The following is a 21,340-nucleotide window of genomic DNA, read 5'->3' on the forward strand; positions in this document are numbered from 1 at the left end:
CTTTGGGGGCACTGGGCTTGAACTAGTCAGGACTTTATCAGTTTCCAGTGACAGAAACCCAACTCAAACTGCCTTAGTCAACAAAAGGGAGTCTGTTCACTTACCTAACTTGAAAAACCCAGATGTGTGTTGGCCTTAGGAACAGCAGGATCCAGGAAACTTTCTCTTCATTTCTGGGCTCTGTCTCTGAGTTAAAACTTCATTCTTAGTTGGGTTTCCAGCAGCCTCAGACTTAGATTGTCCCAGGTTCAAGCCCAGAAGGAAAAAGAGCATTGCTCTCCAAATGGCTTCAGTAAATGTCTCAGGATTAACTTTGAATTGTGCTGGTAAAGTCACAAAACCACCCTGGAACCACTTACGAGGAAGATCATTTATATTTTGCAGCATGGGCCTGGCTTGGAAAATACCTTTTATCTGTTGAGAGTTCTAATCAAGTCAGAACTGCATTTAGGCCTCAAAAAAGGAAGTTTCCAGTTGAAGTGCAGGGTGCTAAGATGACTGCTGTTTCCTTTTCCCCTTTAAAAGCAAATAGAGGGGTGCCTGGGTAGCTCAGTTTGTTGAGGGTCAGATTCTTGATTTCATCCCAGGCCATGATCTCATGGTTTGGTTCATGATATCAAGCCCCAAGTAAGGTTCTGCACTGACAGTGAAGAATCTGCTTGGAATTCTCTCTCCCTCTCCCTCTCCCTCTCCCTCTCCCTCTCCCTCTCCCTCTCCCTCTCCCTCTCCCTCCCTCTCTCTCTGTGTCTCTCTGCCCCTCCCCAGCTCACACACAAACACACTCTTTCTCTCTCTTTTTTTTTTAAGTTTTTTAAAGTGTTTATTCTTGAAAGAGAGAGAGAGACAGAGCATGAGTAGGGAAGGGGCAGAGAGAGAGAGAGAGAGGGACACAGAATCTGAAACAGGCTCCAGGCTCAGAGCTGTCCGCACAGAGCCCAACACGGGGCTCAAACTCACAAGCTTGAGATCATGACCTGAGCTGAAGCTGGATGCTTAACTGACTGAGTCACCCAGGTGCCCCTCCCTTTCTCTTAAAATAAATAAATAAACATTAAAAAATGAAAAATAGAAGCAAATAGAAATGGCCTAATGAAAAAAATTGAGGCATTAAACTTAGACAGTCACCTGTGCAAATCATGGTTTCACCACTGATGAGTGTGGGCAAGTTACGTAACCTCTCTGGGGCTCAGCATTCCTACCACTAGAAGGTAGTTCATGATACCTGAGTGCATTAAATGAAATAATTTATGTAAGTCACTTGATGCTTAACCCATGGGTAGGTGCAGAGCAAATAGAAGGTCCCATTCCTTAAATATATGAGACATACACATGTATTTATTTACCCCAAAGGTATTTAAACTACAAATCATAAAAAGGACCACAGTTCACCAGGGGTTGAAGGGACTATGGAAATCCCCTTTTAGTCCCTCATTCCTCACTGACATCTGACTGACTTGTAGCTCTGGAAGGTTTGCAATGATTAACTGTTTATATGTCTCTTCCCAGATCTACGAGATGATGCTGGTGAGACATGGCTATATGATTGTTGGAGACCCCATGGGTGGCAAGACCTGTGCTTATAAAGTGTTGGCTGCAGCTCTGGGTGATTTATACACAGGTAAAGCTCACATCCCTGGCTTCCTGGGAGCACAGAACTCCCCAGTCAGTTGGCTGGCTCCATGGAGATAATGCCAGGCTATTAGTTTTGCCATCCCTGGATTGTGACATCAGAGCCAGAAATAGCACATGGCACACAGATGTCTGCAGGCAGAAAATAAAGGGGGGTGGGGTGGGAGCTTCTAACAGGAATTTTATATGCCTGTCATTAAGTGCAGGAATTTTCTCAGATTTCTCAAATGCTGAATAGGGGCTTCTCCAAAGGTTTCCCAATGAGAGAGAGACACTCCTATCAGTGTCCTAAACAAATTATTTTAAAAGCTGATTATTGCATGGTTTCTTTTCTTCTCCTTTTTTCCTTTTTTCCTTTTTTCCTTTTATCCCTTTTCCCCTTCTCTTTCCTTTGCTTCCCTTTCCCTTTTTTCCCTTTTTTTCTCCTCCCTACCTTCTTTCCCTCCTTCTTTCCTTTCCCTCTTCCCCTTCCTTACTTCTATTTAATGTAGAACATAAGACCTCAGACTTTTGAGTCAGACCCAGACCTTGGACCGGTGATTAAACCTCTCTCAGCCTCTACTTTTTCAGCTGTGAAATGGGATTGTTGCGCAAATTAAGTGAGATTATGCAGGAAAGTAATCCAGCACAGTTTCTGATCAACAAATGGAAGCTGTGTTTATTGCCAGAGAAAGAGTTTTGGGGTTTTTTTTCTTTTATAAAACGTAAGCCTATGGTTTTGAAAAACAATGCCTTGTATTTATACAATCCCTTCCAGTAATTCAGCATATTTTTTTCTTTTTGTAACATTTTTATGTTTATTTTTGAGAGAGAGAGAGAGAGAGATAGAATGAGAGAATGAACTGGGTAGAGGGAGAGAGGGAATCCCAAGCAGGCTCCATGCTGTCAGCACAGAGCCTGACATGGGGCTCAGTCCCACAAACCGTGAGATCATGACCCAAGCTGAAATCAAGAGTTGACTGCTTAACTGACTGACATATTTTTTTCTAATAATTTTTGATGATTGAGTTGCTGTTGGATTTTTGAGGCTTTTGTTTTGGGGACTAACTTGGCCCTAGTAACTAATTAGGGCCTAGTAACTAAGCATTTCAAACTTACTATTTTCAACATTTGAATACAGTTTAGGAAACTAAATGAGAAAAGAGGCTATCCCATCGTTTTTGCCTTGGGATTCTGCAGAAATGGTTCTTTATTTAGCTCATGGTTTAAGCATTCCAACGTTTCCTTACTTTGAAGGATCATATAAAAGTGTGATTATTTTCTGTTATTGAATGCATCTTATGTGCCATCTATCAGCCTGTGTATTCCGGTTGGGTCCTTGTATTCTCATGGTGTGAATTTCTCAGCGGATACTTGCTGAGCAGCTAAAGAAGAGGTGTCAGGGCTAAACTAATCCTTCAGATAGAGAAAAGAAAAGTAGTCAATATTTTCCAGAATCATTTACATGTCTGCTATTCCTTCATTTCAAGTCAAAGCCAAGGTTCTTAGGGTAGCTGTGAGAGTCAGGTACATAAAGACACTTAATAACATGGACCTCTCTCCCTTACTGCTTGAGTTCATTTAGACCCAGACAGATTTCTTTAGATCTGACCAGAACATTTGCCCTGTTTGAAATGAGACTCAGAAGAAAATTTGGTGAGAAACTAGTGGGCATAATAACCTAATAATTTAAGTCATTGCCCATCCAGATATCCTAGCCTTTATAAGAACTGAGTACAAATTTCATAAGGACTCTGCATGGATGACATAATCATAAAGGTTGGTTGGTCTTTGAGGTGGCATTGTCTCTTGTCTAATGTTCTGGTCTCTCCAGAGCCTTTGTAACTCATGTTGAACCTTCTTGCTCAGCCAAAGAGATGGAAGAATTTGCTGTGGAGTATTTGATCATCAACCCCAAGGCCATCACCATGGGGCAGCTCTATGGGTGCTTTGACCAAGTGAGCCATGAATGGACAGATGGTGTCCTAGCCAATGTTTTCCGGGAACAAGCATCCTCAATATCTGATGAACGCAAATGGATTATATTTGATGGGCCAGTAGATGCTGTTTGGATCGAAAATATGAACACAGTTCTGGATGACAATAAAAAGGTACCTACTGAGTCTCATATCTCTTTTATATAGGTAGGTTATAAATTCTCTTTTTCAAGTGAGTAATTGGCCCAAACTATATAATACATACATTTGTTACATGACGAATAAATGCCCCACAAGAAATTTAAGTTTATGAATTATGCTTTTATTTGTACTTGTGGGTAAGCTCTGTCTGTTTAGGGATAATGTTGCATCATGGTTAAAAGCATTGGTGTTGGCATCATATTGGACCACTAGCTCTACAACTGAGCTTTTGTACTGGGCAAGTCACATAACTTCTCTGAATCTCAATTTCCACATTTGTAAAAAGGTAGTAATAAAATAAGGATATTGGCAATTAAATAAGATAGCATGCACAAAGTGCCTGATATATGGAATGTATTTGGTTATTCATTACGGTATATTTAAAGACTTAAAATAGCCATTTACTTTGCTCATGATATTGTGGATTAGAAATTTTGGAAGGGGTCAGCTGGGCTCAGCTCATCATTGTGATGTCAGCTAGGGCAGCCATGGATGGAGGATCCACAACCAAGGTGGCTTCCTCACTCGGTGTCTGGGGCTCATTCCTCCTTCGCCTGTCTCTCTCTGTCTTTCTTTCTCTTCAGATGACATCTCATCTGCCAGGCATCTCCACATGTGTCAGGTGTCTCACTTAGTGGTCTTGGGTAGTGATAGTTCTTACATGGTGGTTAATTTTCCAAAAGGCAGGAAGTGAAAGTTTCCAGGAAATTAAGAGCTGTGCTTGGAACTGGCATAGCATCACTTTCTCTGAATTCTAGCAGTTGAAGAAGTCACTGGGCCTACTCAGATTCAAGGGAGTGGAGAAAGAGACTCCACTTCTTGATGGAGCAGGGCAAGGTCACATTGCAACAGCATTCATGTGATGGAAGCTACTGCTACAGCAGTCTTTGGAAAATATATTCTGCCACAGTTAGCATATTGGCTAAAGACTTGGACTCTGGAGCCAGACAGGCTGTGTTCAAATCCTGCATAGCTGCTTACCAGTTGTATAAACTCAGGCAAGCTATTTAGTCTCTCTGTGTCTCAGCTGTATCATCTGTAAAAGGGGACTGTTAATTAGGAAGATTAGATAAGTTAATATTTTCAAAATGCTTCTGATAGCACCTAGCATATAATAAGTGCTATTTTACTATATGTTAAAATGAAATAAAAATTTTTTAAGATAGCTAAATGGATTTATTTATTTTTTTTTGTATTTGAATCACTTTCAAATTATGTTTTTTTTAATATATGAAATTTATTGTCAAATTGGTTTCCATACACCACCTAGTGCTCATCCCAAAAGATGCCCTCTTCAATACCCATCACCTACCCTCCCCTCCCTCCCACCCCCCATCAACCCTCAGTTTGTTCTCAGTTTTAAGAGTCTCTTATGCTTTGGCTCTCTCCCACTCTAACCTCTTTTTTTTTTCCTTCCTCTCCCCCCATGGCTTTCTGTTAAGTTTCTCAGGATCCACATAAAAGTGAAAACATATGGTGTCTGTCTTTCTCTGTATGGCTTATTTCACTTAGCATCACACTCTCCAGTTCCATCCACGTTGCTACAAAGGGCCATTATTTCATTCTTTCTCATTGCCACGTAGTACTCCATTGTGTATATAAACCACAATTTCTTTATCCATTCATCAGTTGATGGACATTTAGGCTCTTGCCACAATTTGGCTATTGTTGAGAGTGCTGCTATAAACATTGGGGTACAAGTGCCCCTATGCATCAGTACTCCTGTATCCCTTGGGTAAATTCCTAGCAGTGCTACTGCTGGGTCATAGGATAGGTCTATTTTTAATTTTTTGAGGAACCTCTGCCCTGTTTTTCCAGAGTGGCTGCACCAGTTTGCATTCCCACCAACAGTGCAAGAGGGTTCCCATTTCTCCACATCTTCGCCAGCATTTATAGTTCATTTTGACCACTCTGACTGGCGTGAGGTGATATCTGAGTGTGGTTTTGATTTGTATTTCCCTGATGAGGAGCGACGTGGAGCATCTTTTCATGTGCCTGTTGGCCATCTGGATGTCTTCTTTAGAGAAGTGTCTATTCATGTTTTCTGCCCATTTCTTCACTGGATTATTTGTTTTTTGGGTGTGGAGTTTGGTGATTTCTTTATAGATTTTGGATACTAGCCCTTTGTCCGATATGTCATTTGCAAATATCTTTTCCCATTCTGTTGGTTGCCTTTTAGTTTTGTTGATTGTTTCCTTTTCTGTGCAGAAGCTTTTTATCTTCATGAAGTCCCAGTAGTTCATTTTTGCTTTTAATTCCCTTGCCTTTGGAGATGTGTCAAGTAAGAAATTGCTGCGGCTGAGGTCAGAGAGGTTTTTCCCTGCTTTCTCCTCTAGGGTTTTGATGGTTTCCTGTCTCACATTCAGGTCCTTCATCCATTTTGACTTTACTTTTGTGAATGGTGTAAGAAAGTGGTCTAGTTTCATTCTTCTGCATGTTGCTGTCCAGTTCTCCCAGCACCATTTGTTAAAGAGACTGTCTTTTTTTTCATTGGATATTCTTTCCTGCTTTGTCAAAGATGAGTTGGCCATACTTTTGTGGGTCTAGTTCTGGGGTTTCTATTCTATTCCATTGGTCTATGTGTCTGTTTTTGTGCCAATACCATGCTGTCTTGATGATTACAGCTTTGTAGTAGAGGCTAAAGTCTGGGATTGTGATGCCTCCCGCTTTGGTCTTCTTCAAAATTACTTTGGCTATTCGGGGCCTTTTGTGGTTCCATATGAATTTTAGGATTGCTTGTTCTAGCTTCGAGAAGAATGCTGGTGCAATTTTGATTGGGATTGCATTGACTGTGTAGATAGCTTTGGGTAGTATTGACATTTTAATAATATTTATTCTTCCAACCCACGAGCACGGAATGTTTTTCCATTTCTTTATATCTTCTTCAATTTCCTTCCTAAGCTTTCTATAGTTTTCAGCATACAGATCTTTTACATCTTTGGTTAGATTTATCCCTAGGTATTGTATGCTTCTTGGTGCAATTGTGAGTGGGATCAGTTTCTTTATTTGTCTTTCTGTTGCTTCATTGTTAGTGTATAAGAATGCAACTGATTTCTGTACATTGATTTTGTATCCTGCAACTTTGCTGATTTCATGTATCAGTTCTAGCAGACTTTTGGTGGAGTCTATTGGGTTTTCCATGTATAATATCATGTCATCTGCAAAAAGTGAAAGCTTGACTTCATCTTTGCCAATTTTGATGCCTTTGATGTCCTTTTGTTGTCTGATTGCTGATGCTAGCACTTCCAACACTATGTTAAACAACAGCGGTGAGAGTGGACATCCCTGTCGTGTTCCTGATCTCAGGGGGAAAGCTCTGTTTTTCCCCATTGAGGATGATATTAGCTGTGGGCTTTTCATAAATGGCTTTTATGATGTTTAAGTATGTTCCTTCTATCCTGACTTTCTCAAGGATTTTTATTAAGAAAGGATGCGAATTTTGTCAAATGCTTTTTCTGCATCGATTGACAGGATTATATGGTTCTTATCTTTTCTTTTATTAATGTGATGTATCACGTTGATTGATTTGCGAATGTTGAACCAGCCCTGCAGCCCAGGAATGAATCCCACTTGATCATGGTGAATAATTCTTTTTATAAGCTGTTGAATTCGATTTGCTAGTATCTTGTTGAGAATTTTTGTATCCATATTCATCAGGGATATTGGCCTGTAGTTCTCTTTTTTTACTGGGTCTCTGGTTTAGGAATCAAAGTAATACTGGCTTCATAGAATGAGTCTGGAAGTTTTCCTTCCCTTTCTATTTTTTGGAATAGCTTGAGAAGGATAGGTATTATCTCTGCTTTAAATATCTGGTAGAATTCCCCAGGGAAGCCATCTCATCCTGGACTCTTATTTGTTGGGAGATTTTTGATAACTGATTCAGTTTCTTCGCTGGTTATGGGTCTGTTCAAGCTTTCTATTTCCTCCTGTTTGAGTTTTGGAAGTGTGTGGGTGTTTAGGAATTTGTCCATTTCTTCCAGGTTGTCCAGTTTGTTGGCATATAATTTTTCGTAGTATTCCCTGATAATTGCTTGTATTTCTGAGGGATTGGTTGTAATAATTCCATTTTCATTCATGATTTTATCTATTTGGATCATCTCCCTTTTCTTTTTGAGAAGCCTGGCTAGAGGTTTACCAACTGTGTTTATTTTTTCAAAAAACCAACTCTTGGTTTCATTGATCTGCTCTACAGTTTTTTTAGATTCTATATTGTTTATTTCTGCTATGATCTTTATTATTTCTCTTCCTCTGCTGGGTTTGGGGTGTCTTTGCTGCTCTGCTTCTATTTCCTTTAGGTGTGCTGTTAGATTTTGTATTTGGGATTTTTCTTGTTTCTTGAGATAGACCTGGATTGCAATGTATTTTCCTCTCAGGACTGCCTTCGCTGCATCCCAAAGCATTTGGATTGTTGTATTTTCATTTTCGTTTATTTCCATATATTTTTTTAATTTCTTCTCTAATTGCCTGGTTGACCCATTCCTTCTTTAGTAGGGTGTTCTTTAACCTCCATGCTTTTGGAGGTTTTCCAGACTTTTTCCTGTGGTTGATTTCAAGCTTCATTGCATTGTGGTCTGAAAGTATGCATGGTATGATCTCAATTCTTGTATACTTATGAAGGGCTCTTTTGTGACCCAGTATGTGATCTATCTTGGAGAATGTTCCATGTGCACTCGAGAAGAAAGTATATTCTGTTGCTTTGGGATGCAGAGTTCTAAATATATCTGTCAAGTCCATCTGATCCAATGTATCATTCAGGGCCCTTGTTTCTTTATTGACCATGTGTCTAGATGATCTGTCCATTGTTGTCAGTGGGGTATTAAAGTCCCCTGCAATTACCACATTCTTGTCAATAAGGTTGCTTATGTTTGTGAGTAATTGTTTTATATATTTGGGGGCTCCTGTATTTGGCGCATAGACATTTATAATTGTTAGTTCTTCATGGATAGACCCTGTAATTATTATATAATGCCCTTCTTCATCTCTTGTTACAGCCTTTAATTTAAAGTCTAGTTTGTCTGATGTAAGTATGGATACTCCAGCTTTCTTTTGACTTTCAGTAGCATGATAGATAGTTCTGCATACCCTCACTTTCAATCTGAAGGTGTCTTCAGGTCTAAAATGAGTCTCTTGTAGACAACAAATAAATGGGTCTTGTTTTTTTTATCCATTGTGATACCCTATGTCTTTTGGCTGCAGCATTTAGTCCATTTACATTCAGTGTTATTATAGAAAGATATGGGTTTAGAGTCATTGTGATGTCTGTAGGTTTCATGCTTGTAGCGATGTCTCTGGTACTTTGTCTCACAGGATCCCCCTTAAGATCTCTTGTAAGGCTGGTTTAGTGGTGATGAAAAATGAAATGAAATTTATCACCATTTTAAGGAAGTTTCTATACTGAATATGCATGATTATTGAATCAAAATATACTTTCCTACTACATTTAAATTTCACAAGACTATGAGTGAGTCATGCTCAATGGAAGGCCTAATTATCCAAATTACACACATACGCTAATTATAATATGTGCATAATTTTGATTACATAACATATAAAAATTGAAATGTTTTATTATATTATATAGGCCATGTGATATAAACTAATTGTACAAATGTATTTGTTGGTTTTGAGATAAGAAGTATAAAGAGTTATAAACCATGAATTCCTGATGGCTCTTCCTGTCACTGGGTGTAAATCAAACTACCGTCAGAGGTATGGGTCTCTTTTACTTTTCTTGATATTCAGAGATGATACTGCTGGTGGTGTCAGCCCCATAATGGCTATTGACCTTCTTGGGGATGCATGTAGTGACCTGATTCTAGTGACCTGTTTCCAGGTGTGGGCCAGGTAATGTACAAAGAACTTTTTAAGCACAACTTTGAATGAATAGCAGGGAGTAATGGGGTTTCCTCTTTGCCACTGAGAGACCGAAGCCTCAGGCAATCTTGTGACTTAAAGATCTCACTTGAACCCATGTTGGCAAATAGGAAGTACCACTTCTTTGTATGTACACTGAGTCTCCCCTGTGTGTTTGAACTACTTTCTACAGGGACATACCCTCTAAACACTAGGATTTCCAGTGGTCTTTCCTTCCATTCCAGAAAGGATTTGTAGAGATGTTCTTGTCCCTGTAGACTTACACCAGTCCATGGGAGATCCCAAAAGGAGTCCTTCATGGGAAACTTGAGCAAATAAAACAGGAGAAAGGTGTGCAGTTACATCTATATTAAATGCTAAGGAAGGAACCATGAAACTTGATGTAGTCTGATAACTTCTTGATCCTTCATCTAAGGCTGCAATTCATTGACTCTCTGACCTCACTATTTAAAATCACCTGGCCCTGGCTGAGCATTTTCCAGCTTCCTCTTCTACTTAATTATTTTCCAAAGCACTTTCATCATGTTATGTGCTATGTATTTTATCATCTGTTTCCTCCCAGCAGAATGTAAATCCCAAGAGCACAGGGATTTTTGTCTGTTTTATTCTACATATCTAGAACAGTGCCTGATGCATATAGTTAGTGCTCAAGAAGTACTGAATGAATGTAAACCATCTCTGTCTCCACTGAAGCCTTTCACTTGCAGATAGAATTTAACCCCTTTGCCTGCCCTCCACTTCTCTGCTTTGCCCTTTCAGCTGTGTTTAATGAGTGGAGAGATTATCCAGATGAGCTCCAAGATGAGTCTGATCTTCGAGCCAGCGGATCTGGAGCAGGCCTCGCCAGCCACTGTGAGCAGGTCAGTCAGCCTCATACTGGCACCCTGAGGGAATTGTATGTATATACCCATCTTCTTTATGCATTCATCTATGAATTGCTTCCACAATATGGCTATTGTAAATAATGGTGCAATAAGCATAGGGGTGCATGTATCCCTTTGAATTAGTGTTTTTGTAACAAACTGTAATATTTATATATCACTCAAAATAAATAAATTATACTGACCTAGAACTCTATGGATAAATCTTATTAACTATAAAATCTTAGCAATGTTATGTATAAAAATAAGCACACAATAGTATATATAGTGCAGTGTCTCCATTTAAACTGCTAAAAACAACTAACATAAATAAATTTACATTATAGGAACATATAGAAGTACTATAAAACTATATAAGAAAGAAAGAAATCAAGAGACAGGTGACCATGAAATTCAAGATAATGAGTTACATCAGGTGGAGAAAGCCATGGGTATAGGATAATGGAGACCAAATGGGTTAGATGAAAGTTATTGTCAAGATCCTAGCTTCTGTCTGGGTGGTAGGTTCATGGATACTCATTAAATTATTGAAAACCCTTAACTAAGAAATAAGAAAGGCCCTGCATGGGCTACTGATAGTGTACCAAGGATGACAATGAATCCAATTCTGTACCTGAGGTTCATAAAAAAAATAAAGTCAGCCCACATTCTAAAAGGCAATGTCAGGGAGTAGAAAGAGCAATGGCAAATTAGACCAACTTGGTCTTCCACCCTGGCCATGTCAATATCTAGCTGTGTGGCCTCTTCCAAGTCACTTAGCCTCTCTGAGCCAGTTTCCTCATGTCTTAAAACATGACCATAAAGATATCCTTAAAGATAAAGGTCATTAAGACATAGCATAGTGCCTGACATGCAGTAGATGCTCAGTAAATGGCAGCCATATTTTAATGGGGGGAAAAAAACATGTACTACATACAATATCAGTACTTATTAATGCTAATGATAATAGTTTCCATTGATTACGAGTTTTCTATATCCTGGAAATGGCACTGAATTATTTGTTGGCATTTTCTTATTTAACCACTGTAACAGCCGTATGAACTATGTATTTTTTGTTTCTTGATTTATAGACAAGGATGAAGAATTTCAGAGATAATAAAGAAAGCTTGCCCAAGGCCACTCAGATAGTAGAATCTGGGGCTGGGATTTGAACCCAGGTCTCTCTTATTCCCAAGACCAAGCTGTTATCACTGGTCCCCATCCTTTGCTGACAAAATCTGGGCACCTTCCTTTTGGCCTAGAGCAGGCAAGGGTCTGTGCTCCACCCCAAGCTACAGCCCCTTACCTTGCCATGACTGCCTGCATTTACCTCGCCCCTGTGTGCTTGGGAGCCTAGATGTGGACCAGGCTGGTTCTCTCTTTGTGCTTGCCAGGTGTGGGATGATCTACATGGAGCCCCATCAACTAGGCTGGAAGCCCTTGAAGGACTCTTATATGGACACCCTGCCCACCAGTCTCACTGAGGAGCACAAGGAATTGGTGAGACCATCAGACTCCTTTACTTCCCCTCCCTCCCTGTCTCCCTGCTCCTCATTTCTAAGGCCTTCTAGACACATCTTTACCTTCTAATTCCAGGATGCAAGAACAGGCAGTGGCTCCCCTGCTTGCCTCTAGTTGTCTTCTTTCCTGGCTGCCTGCCATTTTTCCAACTTTGTTCTCCATGTGGAGAGGATGGGATATGGTCAATTTCTACTTTTCTTCTCCCTTCTCCCTTCTACCTTCACTCCCCATCTCCCCAGTGGAGAATTCTGATGCTTGAGAACATTCTGTAAGGTGGCTGGAATGTCACTCCTTTTCCCGTTGCTCCACTAGCAGAAATATCTCTAGAAGTTGCTCTAGAGATAGGCCAGATTAGGAAGAGCTGTGTTCCTCTTTGTACTGCCACTCCTCATCCTGGTGACCTCGACTTCATACCTCTCATATCTAGGGAGCTGGAGCCAGCTTAGAAAAGCTTGTATTGCAGGTACTAAGAGTATATGTCCCCTTCTTCCCTTTCTAAAAGAGGTGTGAACATTCAGGTTAATGGGTACATGAGCACACTCTCAGCCTAGGGAATCAGGAAGGGAGAACCCAAGCTTTTGGTGGCTTTTGTCTTTCCCTGCATTAATAGAATTCTAGGAAAGTTTCTCACCGAAGAAGCCAAGAAAGGTATAGTTGGGCTCTCTTCCTACTGTGGAAATACTCTGATGAGCTATGTAGGATGGCCCCATTCCTGTCACATTTATATGAACGTACCATGTATATAATCACATACTTATACAGATACATGCCCACATGCACATCAAGAGACCAATCTATACAGGTGCACAGGAAGCCTTCAGTGCGACTCCTCAGCGTCCTTAGGACAAAGTCTAACTTCTTATCAGGGCCTCTGAAACCTCAGTCTGACCCTGTCGCCTTTCTGAACTCATCACTACCCTCTTCTTCAACTTATTACCCTGCAGCCCTTGTATTTTCTTTCCATTCCTAGAAGACCCCAGGTTTCATCACCTCAAGACTTTCGCACCTTTTCTTCCTCTTCCTGGAAATGTTGTCCCATTTTATCTTCTGAGGGATGATTCACCTTCATCATCTCAACATAAAGGCCTCCTCCTCTAAGAAGCCTTCCCTGACCACCCTACTAAGCCCTTCCCATTATTCCCCATTGTAGCATCTTTATTTGTTTCCTGCTAGTACTTTCCATGATTTGTAAGTATTTTATTTATTTCCTTGCTTGTTTAGTTATTTATTTTTTGTCTCCCCTATCCTTCAGTAATTTCTGAGAGGGCAGGAATCTTGTCTATCTTGTGGGTTGTTTATCCTCAGCACCTACAACACTGTAATTACTAGATACTCAATAAATATTTGTTGGCTGGATGAATATACCACATATTCATGTACACATGTATATGTATTCATATATATGTTCATGTGTATGTATTCATATATACATATAAATGCATCTATATATTTATATATGGATATATATCAATATATGTATATATATATATATATACATGTATTTATTTAGTGATGACCTATCTACTTCCCAAAAAATGACTTAAGATAATTTACAGTGACAACCACAAATATTTTAACAAAAATGAAAAAATATCCCAAATAAGAGGATAAAGGAAAAATTTTTTGGAAAGAGTAACTGGGGTAAAGAGCAGAGACGAGAATCATTAAACCTACAAATAAGTACATATATACATACATACATACATACATACATACATACATACATACAGATAATTACTGAAAATCAGCCTTGAACTTAGCTCTGCACTTCCTATGGCCACTTTATACAGGAGTCCAGCCTAAAGTCATTTGAAAATCTTGTTTAGGGTTCCTAATGATTTTATACAAACAAGTCAGATGCCCAGTTTGGGTCCTAAAACTACTTTATGCATCTTGTAGCTGACCCACAGTAGCTCCAAGCCTCTGAGTATCCAGCTCTGGGTAGTAAAATGGGAGGAGTAGGGATGGTCTGTGGGCTGCCTGTCCATTGAGTAGGAAGTTTAAGTCAGGGCCCTGGGTACCTTTGGTCCTTTTCCCAATACACCTACATTCAAAAATAATCAGCAACTTGACCAGCATCCCTGGCCTTCCAGAAGTGTACCAAACCCTTAGTCTTAAACTCATTTTTTGATAACGTCTTCAAATTTCATTTCTACTTTCAGGTCAATGATATGTTCATGTGGCTTGTCCAGCCCTGCCTGGAGTTTATTCACCTTCAGTGTAAATTTGTGGTCCAAACTTCTCCCATCCACCTTGCTTCCTCAATGATGAGACTGTACTCCTCTCTGCTTGGTACGTGCTACTATGATTCTTGAAGGTGGGGTATATGCAGGATATTTCTTCCTCTTCCCCATCCCTTCTATTCCTGCCCCGTCCATGAGTCACAACGAGACTGGCATTTTAGTCTAGAACAAACAAGCCTTTGGAGTGGAGATAGTAGAATTTAGCGGAAGGAATCCATGTTTTGGGGCTTTAACATTAATCTTAGATTGATTTCCTGGATGTTTTTGTGCAAATTACCCCATCTTTTCTTGTGTTGGGTTTCTCGTCCACACAATGAGGATAAAAATCTCTGTCTCTCTTTACCTAACTAGGATATCCTGGAGGGAAATGAATTTACATGATACATATGAATGTATCTGAGAAAAAAAGATTCTGCAAAAAATAAGACCGGAGATTTTCATGTGTTAAGAAAACTTATAAAAATCTGATTTCACAAAATACATAGTTACACGGTCAAGAGAACTGATCACATCAGCTACAAAACTAGGGAACTTCTCCAGGACATGAGAAGTACCTAAATCAAGAACTATTTGTTTAAAGGTCCTAGAGAAGTTCCCTGTAACCATCACATATAAATCAAATTTCATTGAATTCTGTGGGAAATGACAAAGCATGTGTCCATTTGGATAACTTCTTCCTGGATGACATTTCTTTTTCAATATCTCACATAATTCAGGCTCAAGATGGATCTTCCCAGAACTTCTGTTACATGTACATTTTCTCAGCTCATTGCTTCCAAAGGCATTATAGGAACAGATTAAAAAAATGTAATATGGTGAACAGTTGAGTGGAGACTTTCTTTGGCTAAATATTATGTGATTTTTCTGAAATTAAAATTACAGGCAATTTCAAAAGCACACTAACTGCATACAATGCCATATATTTGCATCATTAGTTGCAAATTTTGCATATTTTCCCAAGCCCTGTTTCCTGTCCTTGTGTTGTATCTCCTCCAGGAAAAAAGGCATCGCATGAGAAGCGGACTCATTGTCCCCAGCACTGAGTGCCCTAATATCTTGCCTTCCCAGATCTATAGCCATGAGTCCTATCAGGAGTGTTGAAAGACACACAACTACTAAAAACTGGGGACATGAACACAGACATGTCTGATTTCAGAGCCCTAACTTTTTCCTCTGTCAGTGCTAAAATGCAGGAGTATGGTAACTATGATCAATCAGCAAGGCGTTGAGCTAAAGAATACTAAATACAGTTGTTAGCCTTTTATTTTAAAATAATTTCAGGCTTGCAAAAAAATTGCTAAAGGACTATGTTGAGTCACATATCCCTTCACCTAGCTTCCTTTAAAGTTAACATCTTACATAACCAAGGCACAATGATCAAAATAAGAAAATTGAAACTGATACTAAACTATTAACTACACTACAGACTTTATTTGCAGTTCATCAATTTTTCCACAAATGTCCTTTTTCTGTTTTAGGATGCAATTCAGGAGGTCACTTTTTTTTTTTAATTGTTGTATCTCATTCGTGTCCTTCAATCTATGACAGCTCCTCAGTCTTTCCTTGCCTTTTTTTTTAAATAAACCCAGCATGGGGCTTAAACTCATGACCCCCAAATCGAGTCACATGTTCTACTGACTGAGCCAGCCAGGCACCCCTTTCCTTGTCTTTTATAACTTGGTTACTTGATAAATAATGGTCATTTATTTTATAGAATATCTCTCAATTTAAGAGATATGTTTTCTCATAATTAGATTGGGGTTATGCATTTTCAGTAAGAATACCACGAAAGTGATGATGTATCCTTCTCTGTACATCATCATGGGGCACATGATGTTGCTATATGTTATGACTGGCGAAGGCTCTGGTCAAAGTTAGCTTTGATCAGAGCCACATTTCTCCACTGTAAGAGAAGAGTTACTATGTTTTCCTTCATAATTAATAAGTATTTGGGGGGAGGGGAGACAATTTGAAACCATGCAAATATCCTATTTGCTCCTCAAATTTTCACCCACTGATTTTAATATCTATTGGATCTTGCCTACCACGGTTATTACGGTGGCATTTGCCTAATGTTAATTTTCTGTTTCTCTGTGTATTCCTTCTATATTTACTAATTAGAATTTTCTGTAAGGAAAAACTGTTCTTCCCTGTTTCTTTGCTAATTCAGTTATTTGCTGATTAAAGTATGAACTCACAATATTTATTTTATCCTACGGGTTATAATCCAATGCTATAGTTATTTTGATGCTCAAATGTCTTCAGCCATTGAGAGCTCCTTCAGGTTGGTGCCCATGTCCTTTCAAAATTAGAAAAAGTTTTTAAAACTAGCACAAAGAAATATGTGGATAAAGGATCTGGCAGGTGATGGCCACTCAGCCACTATCATTCCCCTCTCCAGAGCCCTCACAGACAAGATCACCCAGCTCACATTGTTTATAGATCTGTATATAAGCAGATATTTGCAGCTTTTCCTGAGGTTCCTTTTTCTTGCTTTTAGATGAAATCAGAAAAATAGACAAGGAGGAAAGTGAATTATTTGAAGGCCCAACAAGCCAACAGATCTTTCTCTGGCTGCAAGGTCTATTCCTCTTTGCCTTGGTGTGGACCGTGGCCGGCACCATCAATGCGGACAGCAGAAAGAAATTTGATCTGTTTTTCCGCAACCTGATCATGGGTATGGATGATAACAATCCAAGGCCCAAAAGCGTCAAACTTACCAAAAACAACATCTTTCCTGAAAGAGGTAACTTAGTACCTGTTTGTTTTGTCTTGCTATAATAATCTGGATCATATGGTTCCAAAATCCAATCAAAATGTGTGGTCCAAGTAAGGGTTTTACAATGGCCAGGTGACATTATGTAGCTTGCCTGAGTGGGTTCAAGGTCTTCAGAGCCGGCCCACATGTGTAAGAGATGGATGGCTCAAAGTCAGGGTCTTATGGGATGTTTTAACTATTGTTTTAATTTAGAAAAGTTGATATAACTTTTTTTTCCCCCAAATTACCCATAATTCCATCATTCAGACTCCAGGAGACAGAATGAGAAATATAACACATTTGTTTTTCTTATTCCCTTCTAGCCTTATTCTGTGTGTTTACATTCATCGTATTATGTTGATTATGGCGTTAATATTCATTGTAATTTTGTCATTGTAATCTAATTTCATGTTGAAATGTTTCCATTTTTGCCATATACATTTTCTTCAAAGTGATCACTTTAATGATCTATAAATATTCTATGTGTGACATCATTTACTAAAAGATCAAAAGATTTTTTTTCTTTTAAGTGGCTTTCACTATTATTTTTCTTAACACCATGATGATATATAAAAGTTATTTTTTAATATTTTACATTTAAACATGTTATTTATTTATTTATTTATTTATTTATTTTTAATATGAAATTTATTGTCAAATCGGTTTCCATACAACACGCAGTACTCATCCCAACAGGTGCCCTCCTCAATGCCCATCACCCACTTTCCCCTCCCTCCCACCCCCCCATCAACCCTCAGTTTATTCTCAGTTTTTAAGAGTCTCTTATGGTTGGGCTCCCTCCCTCTCTCTCTTTTTTTTCCTTCCCCTCCCCCATGGTCTTCTGTTAAGTTAGAAAATACAGAGAATAGCAGAAAATAAAAATCAGTGGTAATCCAACTACCCACAAATAAACACTTAAAATTTTTTTCTTCAAGTTTTTTTCTATATTTCTGTAACAAAAAGGAGATCATACTATAAACACTTTCCAAATAGCTTTAATTTTTGTGATTATAAAATAGTAGATAAAGGGTGATGAAATAACTTCTAGAGCGATAGTAATGTGTATATTGAGAAAGATTTGGTTTACACAGATATGTGCATTTGTCAAAACTCAGTGAATGTGCACTTAGGATTTGTACATTTCATTGCATGTAAATTTTAGATCAAGAGAAAAAGCATAAACAAATACTGAACAGTGAATGATATAAATGCTGAAGTTTACGGGGAAGAGTATAGATGTTTTACGTTGAAGTCTGTCAAAAAATCAGATGGCTTACTTGATAGATGGATGAGCAGGTATATGATAAAACAAGTAAAAACTAATCATAAAGTTTAGGAGAAGGGTATGTAAGTGTTTGCTGTACAGTGTTTTCAGTATTTATGTTTGAAATTTTTCCTAATGATAATAATAAATGAATGAACAAGTAGGGGCCACCCACTGCCCCTGTACACACAGTCCTTCCTCAGCACATGAGGCACACTTTATCTGATATGGTCATCTATCCCAGTGAACTGCATAGAGGCCCTGGGCCAATCCAGTATTTAGATTGTAGTACAATCATTCTGTTTTCTTTCTTTCTTTCTTTCTTTCTTTCTTTCTTTCTTTCTTTCTTTCTCTTTCTCTTTCTCTTTTCTTTTTTCTTTTCTTCTCTCTTCTTTTCTTTGTCTTCCCCTTCCTTCCTTCTCTCCTCCTCCTCGTTTCTCTTTTACTTCTTCTTTGATTTAGAAGATTCTTTTTTATTTTGGTAAAATATGTATAATATAAAAATTTACCATTTTAACCATTTTTAAGTATACAGTTCAGTGGTGTTAAACATTGTTGTGCACCCATCACCACCATTTATCTCCAGAACTTTTTTCATCTTCCCAAACTAAAACTCCATATTCTGTAAACACTAACTCTCCATTTCTCCCCTCCTTCTGGCTCCCCTATCCCCAGCATCCACCACCCCACTTTCAGTCTCTATAAATCTGACTACTCTAGGTACCTCATTTAAATAGAATCACATAGTATTTGTCCTTTTTTGACAAGTTTATTTCACTTAGTAATAACTTCAAAATTCATCCATGTTGAAGCATGTGTCAGAATTTCCTTCCTTTTTAAGGTTGAATAATACTCTGTTGTGTGTACGTGCCACATTTTGTTCCTTTGTTCACCTGTTGATAGACATTTGAGTTACTCTCATATTTTGACTACTGTGAATAATGCAGATATAAACATGGGTGTACAAATATTTATTTGAGTCTCTTGCTTTCATTTCTTCTTGCTATGTGCTCAAAAGTGGAATTTATTTTTTTAAGTTTATTTTGAGAGAGAGAGAGAAAGCACATGCACAAGTGGGGGAGGGGCAAAGAGGGAGAGAGAGAATCCCAAGCAGGCTTTGCACTGTCAGCCCAGAGACTGACGTGGGTCTCAGGCTCACAAACTGTGAGATCATCCTGAGCCGAAACCAGGAGTTTGATGCTTAACTGACTGAGCCACTCAGGATCCCCTTACAAGTGGAATTTATAGATCATATAGTAATTCTGTGTTTAAGTTTGTGAGGAATTGGCACAATGTTTTTCATAGTACTTGAACCATCATACATCCCCACCAGCAATGCGCAAGAATTCCAATTTCTTCACATTCTCATGTATTGTTTTGTCTTGCTTTTTAGGAATAGCTATCCTGACGAGTGTGAAGTGCATTCTTGATTTTTTAAGAAAAAATATGAATAGATCATATAATAAAAAGATAAATATTTTAAAAAAGATAACCACAATTAACATTTTGATAACCATCCATTTAGACGTTTCCCTGTGCATATATGTGCCTATGGATTTATTTTTGCAAATATGGGATCATTCTGCACTTATTTCCTAGTTATTTTCTAGTTTTTGTTATCATTAACAACACTGTGATGAGCAGTATTCCGGTAGCCACCTGCTTGCTTAATCCATGATTATTTTCTTAGGATAATTTCCTAGAATTAAAATAACTGAATCAAGGATCAATAAAATTTTAAAGCTTTGATTGCTAAATTTCCCTTGTGCCTTCCCAATCCATTTCCTGAATAGGTAATCATGCCATCAACAAACAAAAATAGTTTTATTTCTTCCATCCCAATCTTTTATTTCCTTTTTTGTTGTTGTTTGTTTTTTTTTTAGTCTATTGCATAAGCTAAGACTTCCTGTATGATTTATATAGGTATGATTAGGGGGAGCATCCTTATCTTAGGGAGAAAGTATCTAGTTCCTTGCCTTAGGTATGAGATTAGCTGTAGGTGTTTTGTTGATATTCTTTATCAAGTTGAGGAAGTTCCCCTCTATACCTAGTTTACTGAGTGTTGGATTTTGTCAGATGCTTTTTCTGAATTTATTGATAATCATGTGAGTTTTCTTCTTTAGCCTGTTTCTGTAATAGATTACATTGATTTTTTAAAAATTACCTTCATTTATTATTTCTCCAAAAGATTTCCTTTTTTCTTTTTTAATGTAGATCCAAACTTCTGACCTATATCATTTTCCTTCTCTCTGAAAAAATTCTATTTCCTGTGGGGCTGCCCTGCTGATTATGATTTCCCTCATTTTTTTGTTTTCTGAGAAAGCTTTTATTTCTCCTCTAGTTTGAAAATATAATCTCAGTGGATACAGAATTTTATCATGGTGAGTTTTTTCCCACCAACACTTTAAATATTTCCCTCTACTCTGTTCTTTCTGGCATACTTTCTGATGGAAAGTCTGCTATAATTCTTATCTTTGTTCCTCTATAGGTAAGATCTTCCCCAATAAACTGATGTTTTTCCAGATTTTCTCTTTGTCTTTGGTTTTCTGTTGTTTGGTTATATTATTCCCAGGTGTTGAATATGGGGTGTTTTTCTTCCTTCATATTTTCTGAGCTACCTGGTTCTATAGGTTGATATCTATCATTAACTTTCAAAAGTTCTTGGCCATTATTACATTGAATATTTGTGCTTTGCTGTCTCTTCTTTTTCTGGTATTCCCAGTATTAATATCTTAAACGATTTGCAATTGGCCACAATTATCCAATAATCTGTTCTTTTTTTAAATTTTTTCCTCCATTTATTTCAGGTTAGTAAGTTTATATTGTCATATATTCCAGCTCATAGATTCTTTTCTAGGCTGCATCTAGTCTATTAATAAGCCTACCAAATGCATTCTTCATTTCTACTACAGTGTTTTTGTTTTCTCTTATTTTTCTTTTGATTCTTTTTTTTCTTCATTAGCCTAATGGATTACATTAGTTGATTTTTGAATGTTGAACCAGCCTTATATACCTGGAAGGAATAAATCCCACTTGAATGTGGTGTGTAATTCTTTCCATATATTGTTGATTTG

General features: G+C 38.1%; 1 protein-coding gene across 3 annotated transcripts in view; it reads left to right on the forward strand.

Moving 5' to 3' along the window:
• DNAH3 (dynein axonemal heavy chain 3) overlaps positions 1-21,340 on the forward strand; it is a 168,135-nt gene that overhangs the window by 82,540 nt on the left and 64,255 nt on the right. For all 3 annotated transcript variants that reach the window (XM_060648727.3, XM_060648729.3, XM_060648728.3), the window contains 6 exons: positions 1,507-1,618; positions 3,478-3,719; positions 10,380-10,480; positions 11,875-11,980; positions 14,164-14,293; positions 16,745-16,990. In XM_060648727.3, the coding sequence (XP_060504710.3) occupies positions 1,507-1,618; positions 3,478-3,719; positions 10,380-10,480; positions 11,875-11,980; positions 14,164-14,293; positions 16,745-16,990 (937 nt within the window). The remainder of the gene's footprint in view (positions 1-1,506; positions 1,619-3,477; positions 3,720-10,379; positions 10,481-11,874; positions 11,981-14,163; positions 14,294-16,744; positions 16,991-21,340) is intronic.

The sequence above is a fragment of the Panthera onca genome, chromosome E3 (assembly GCF_046562875.1).
Source record: "Panthera onca isolate mPanOnc1 chromosome E3, mPanOnc1 haplotype 2, whole genome shotgun sequence".
Lineage (NCBI taxonomy): Eukaryota > Metazoa > Chordata > Mammalia > Carnivora > Felidae > Panthera > Panthera onca.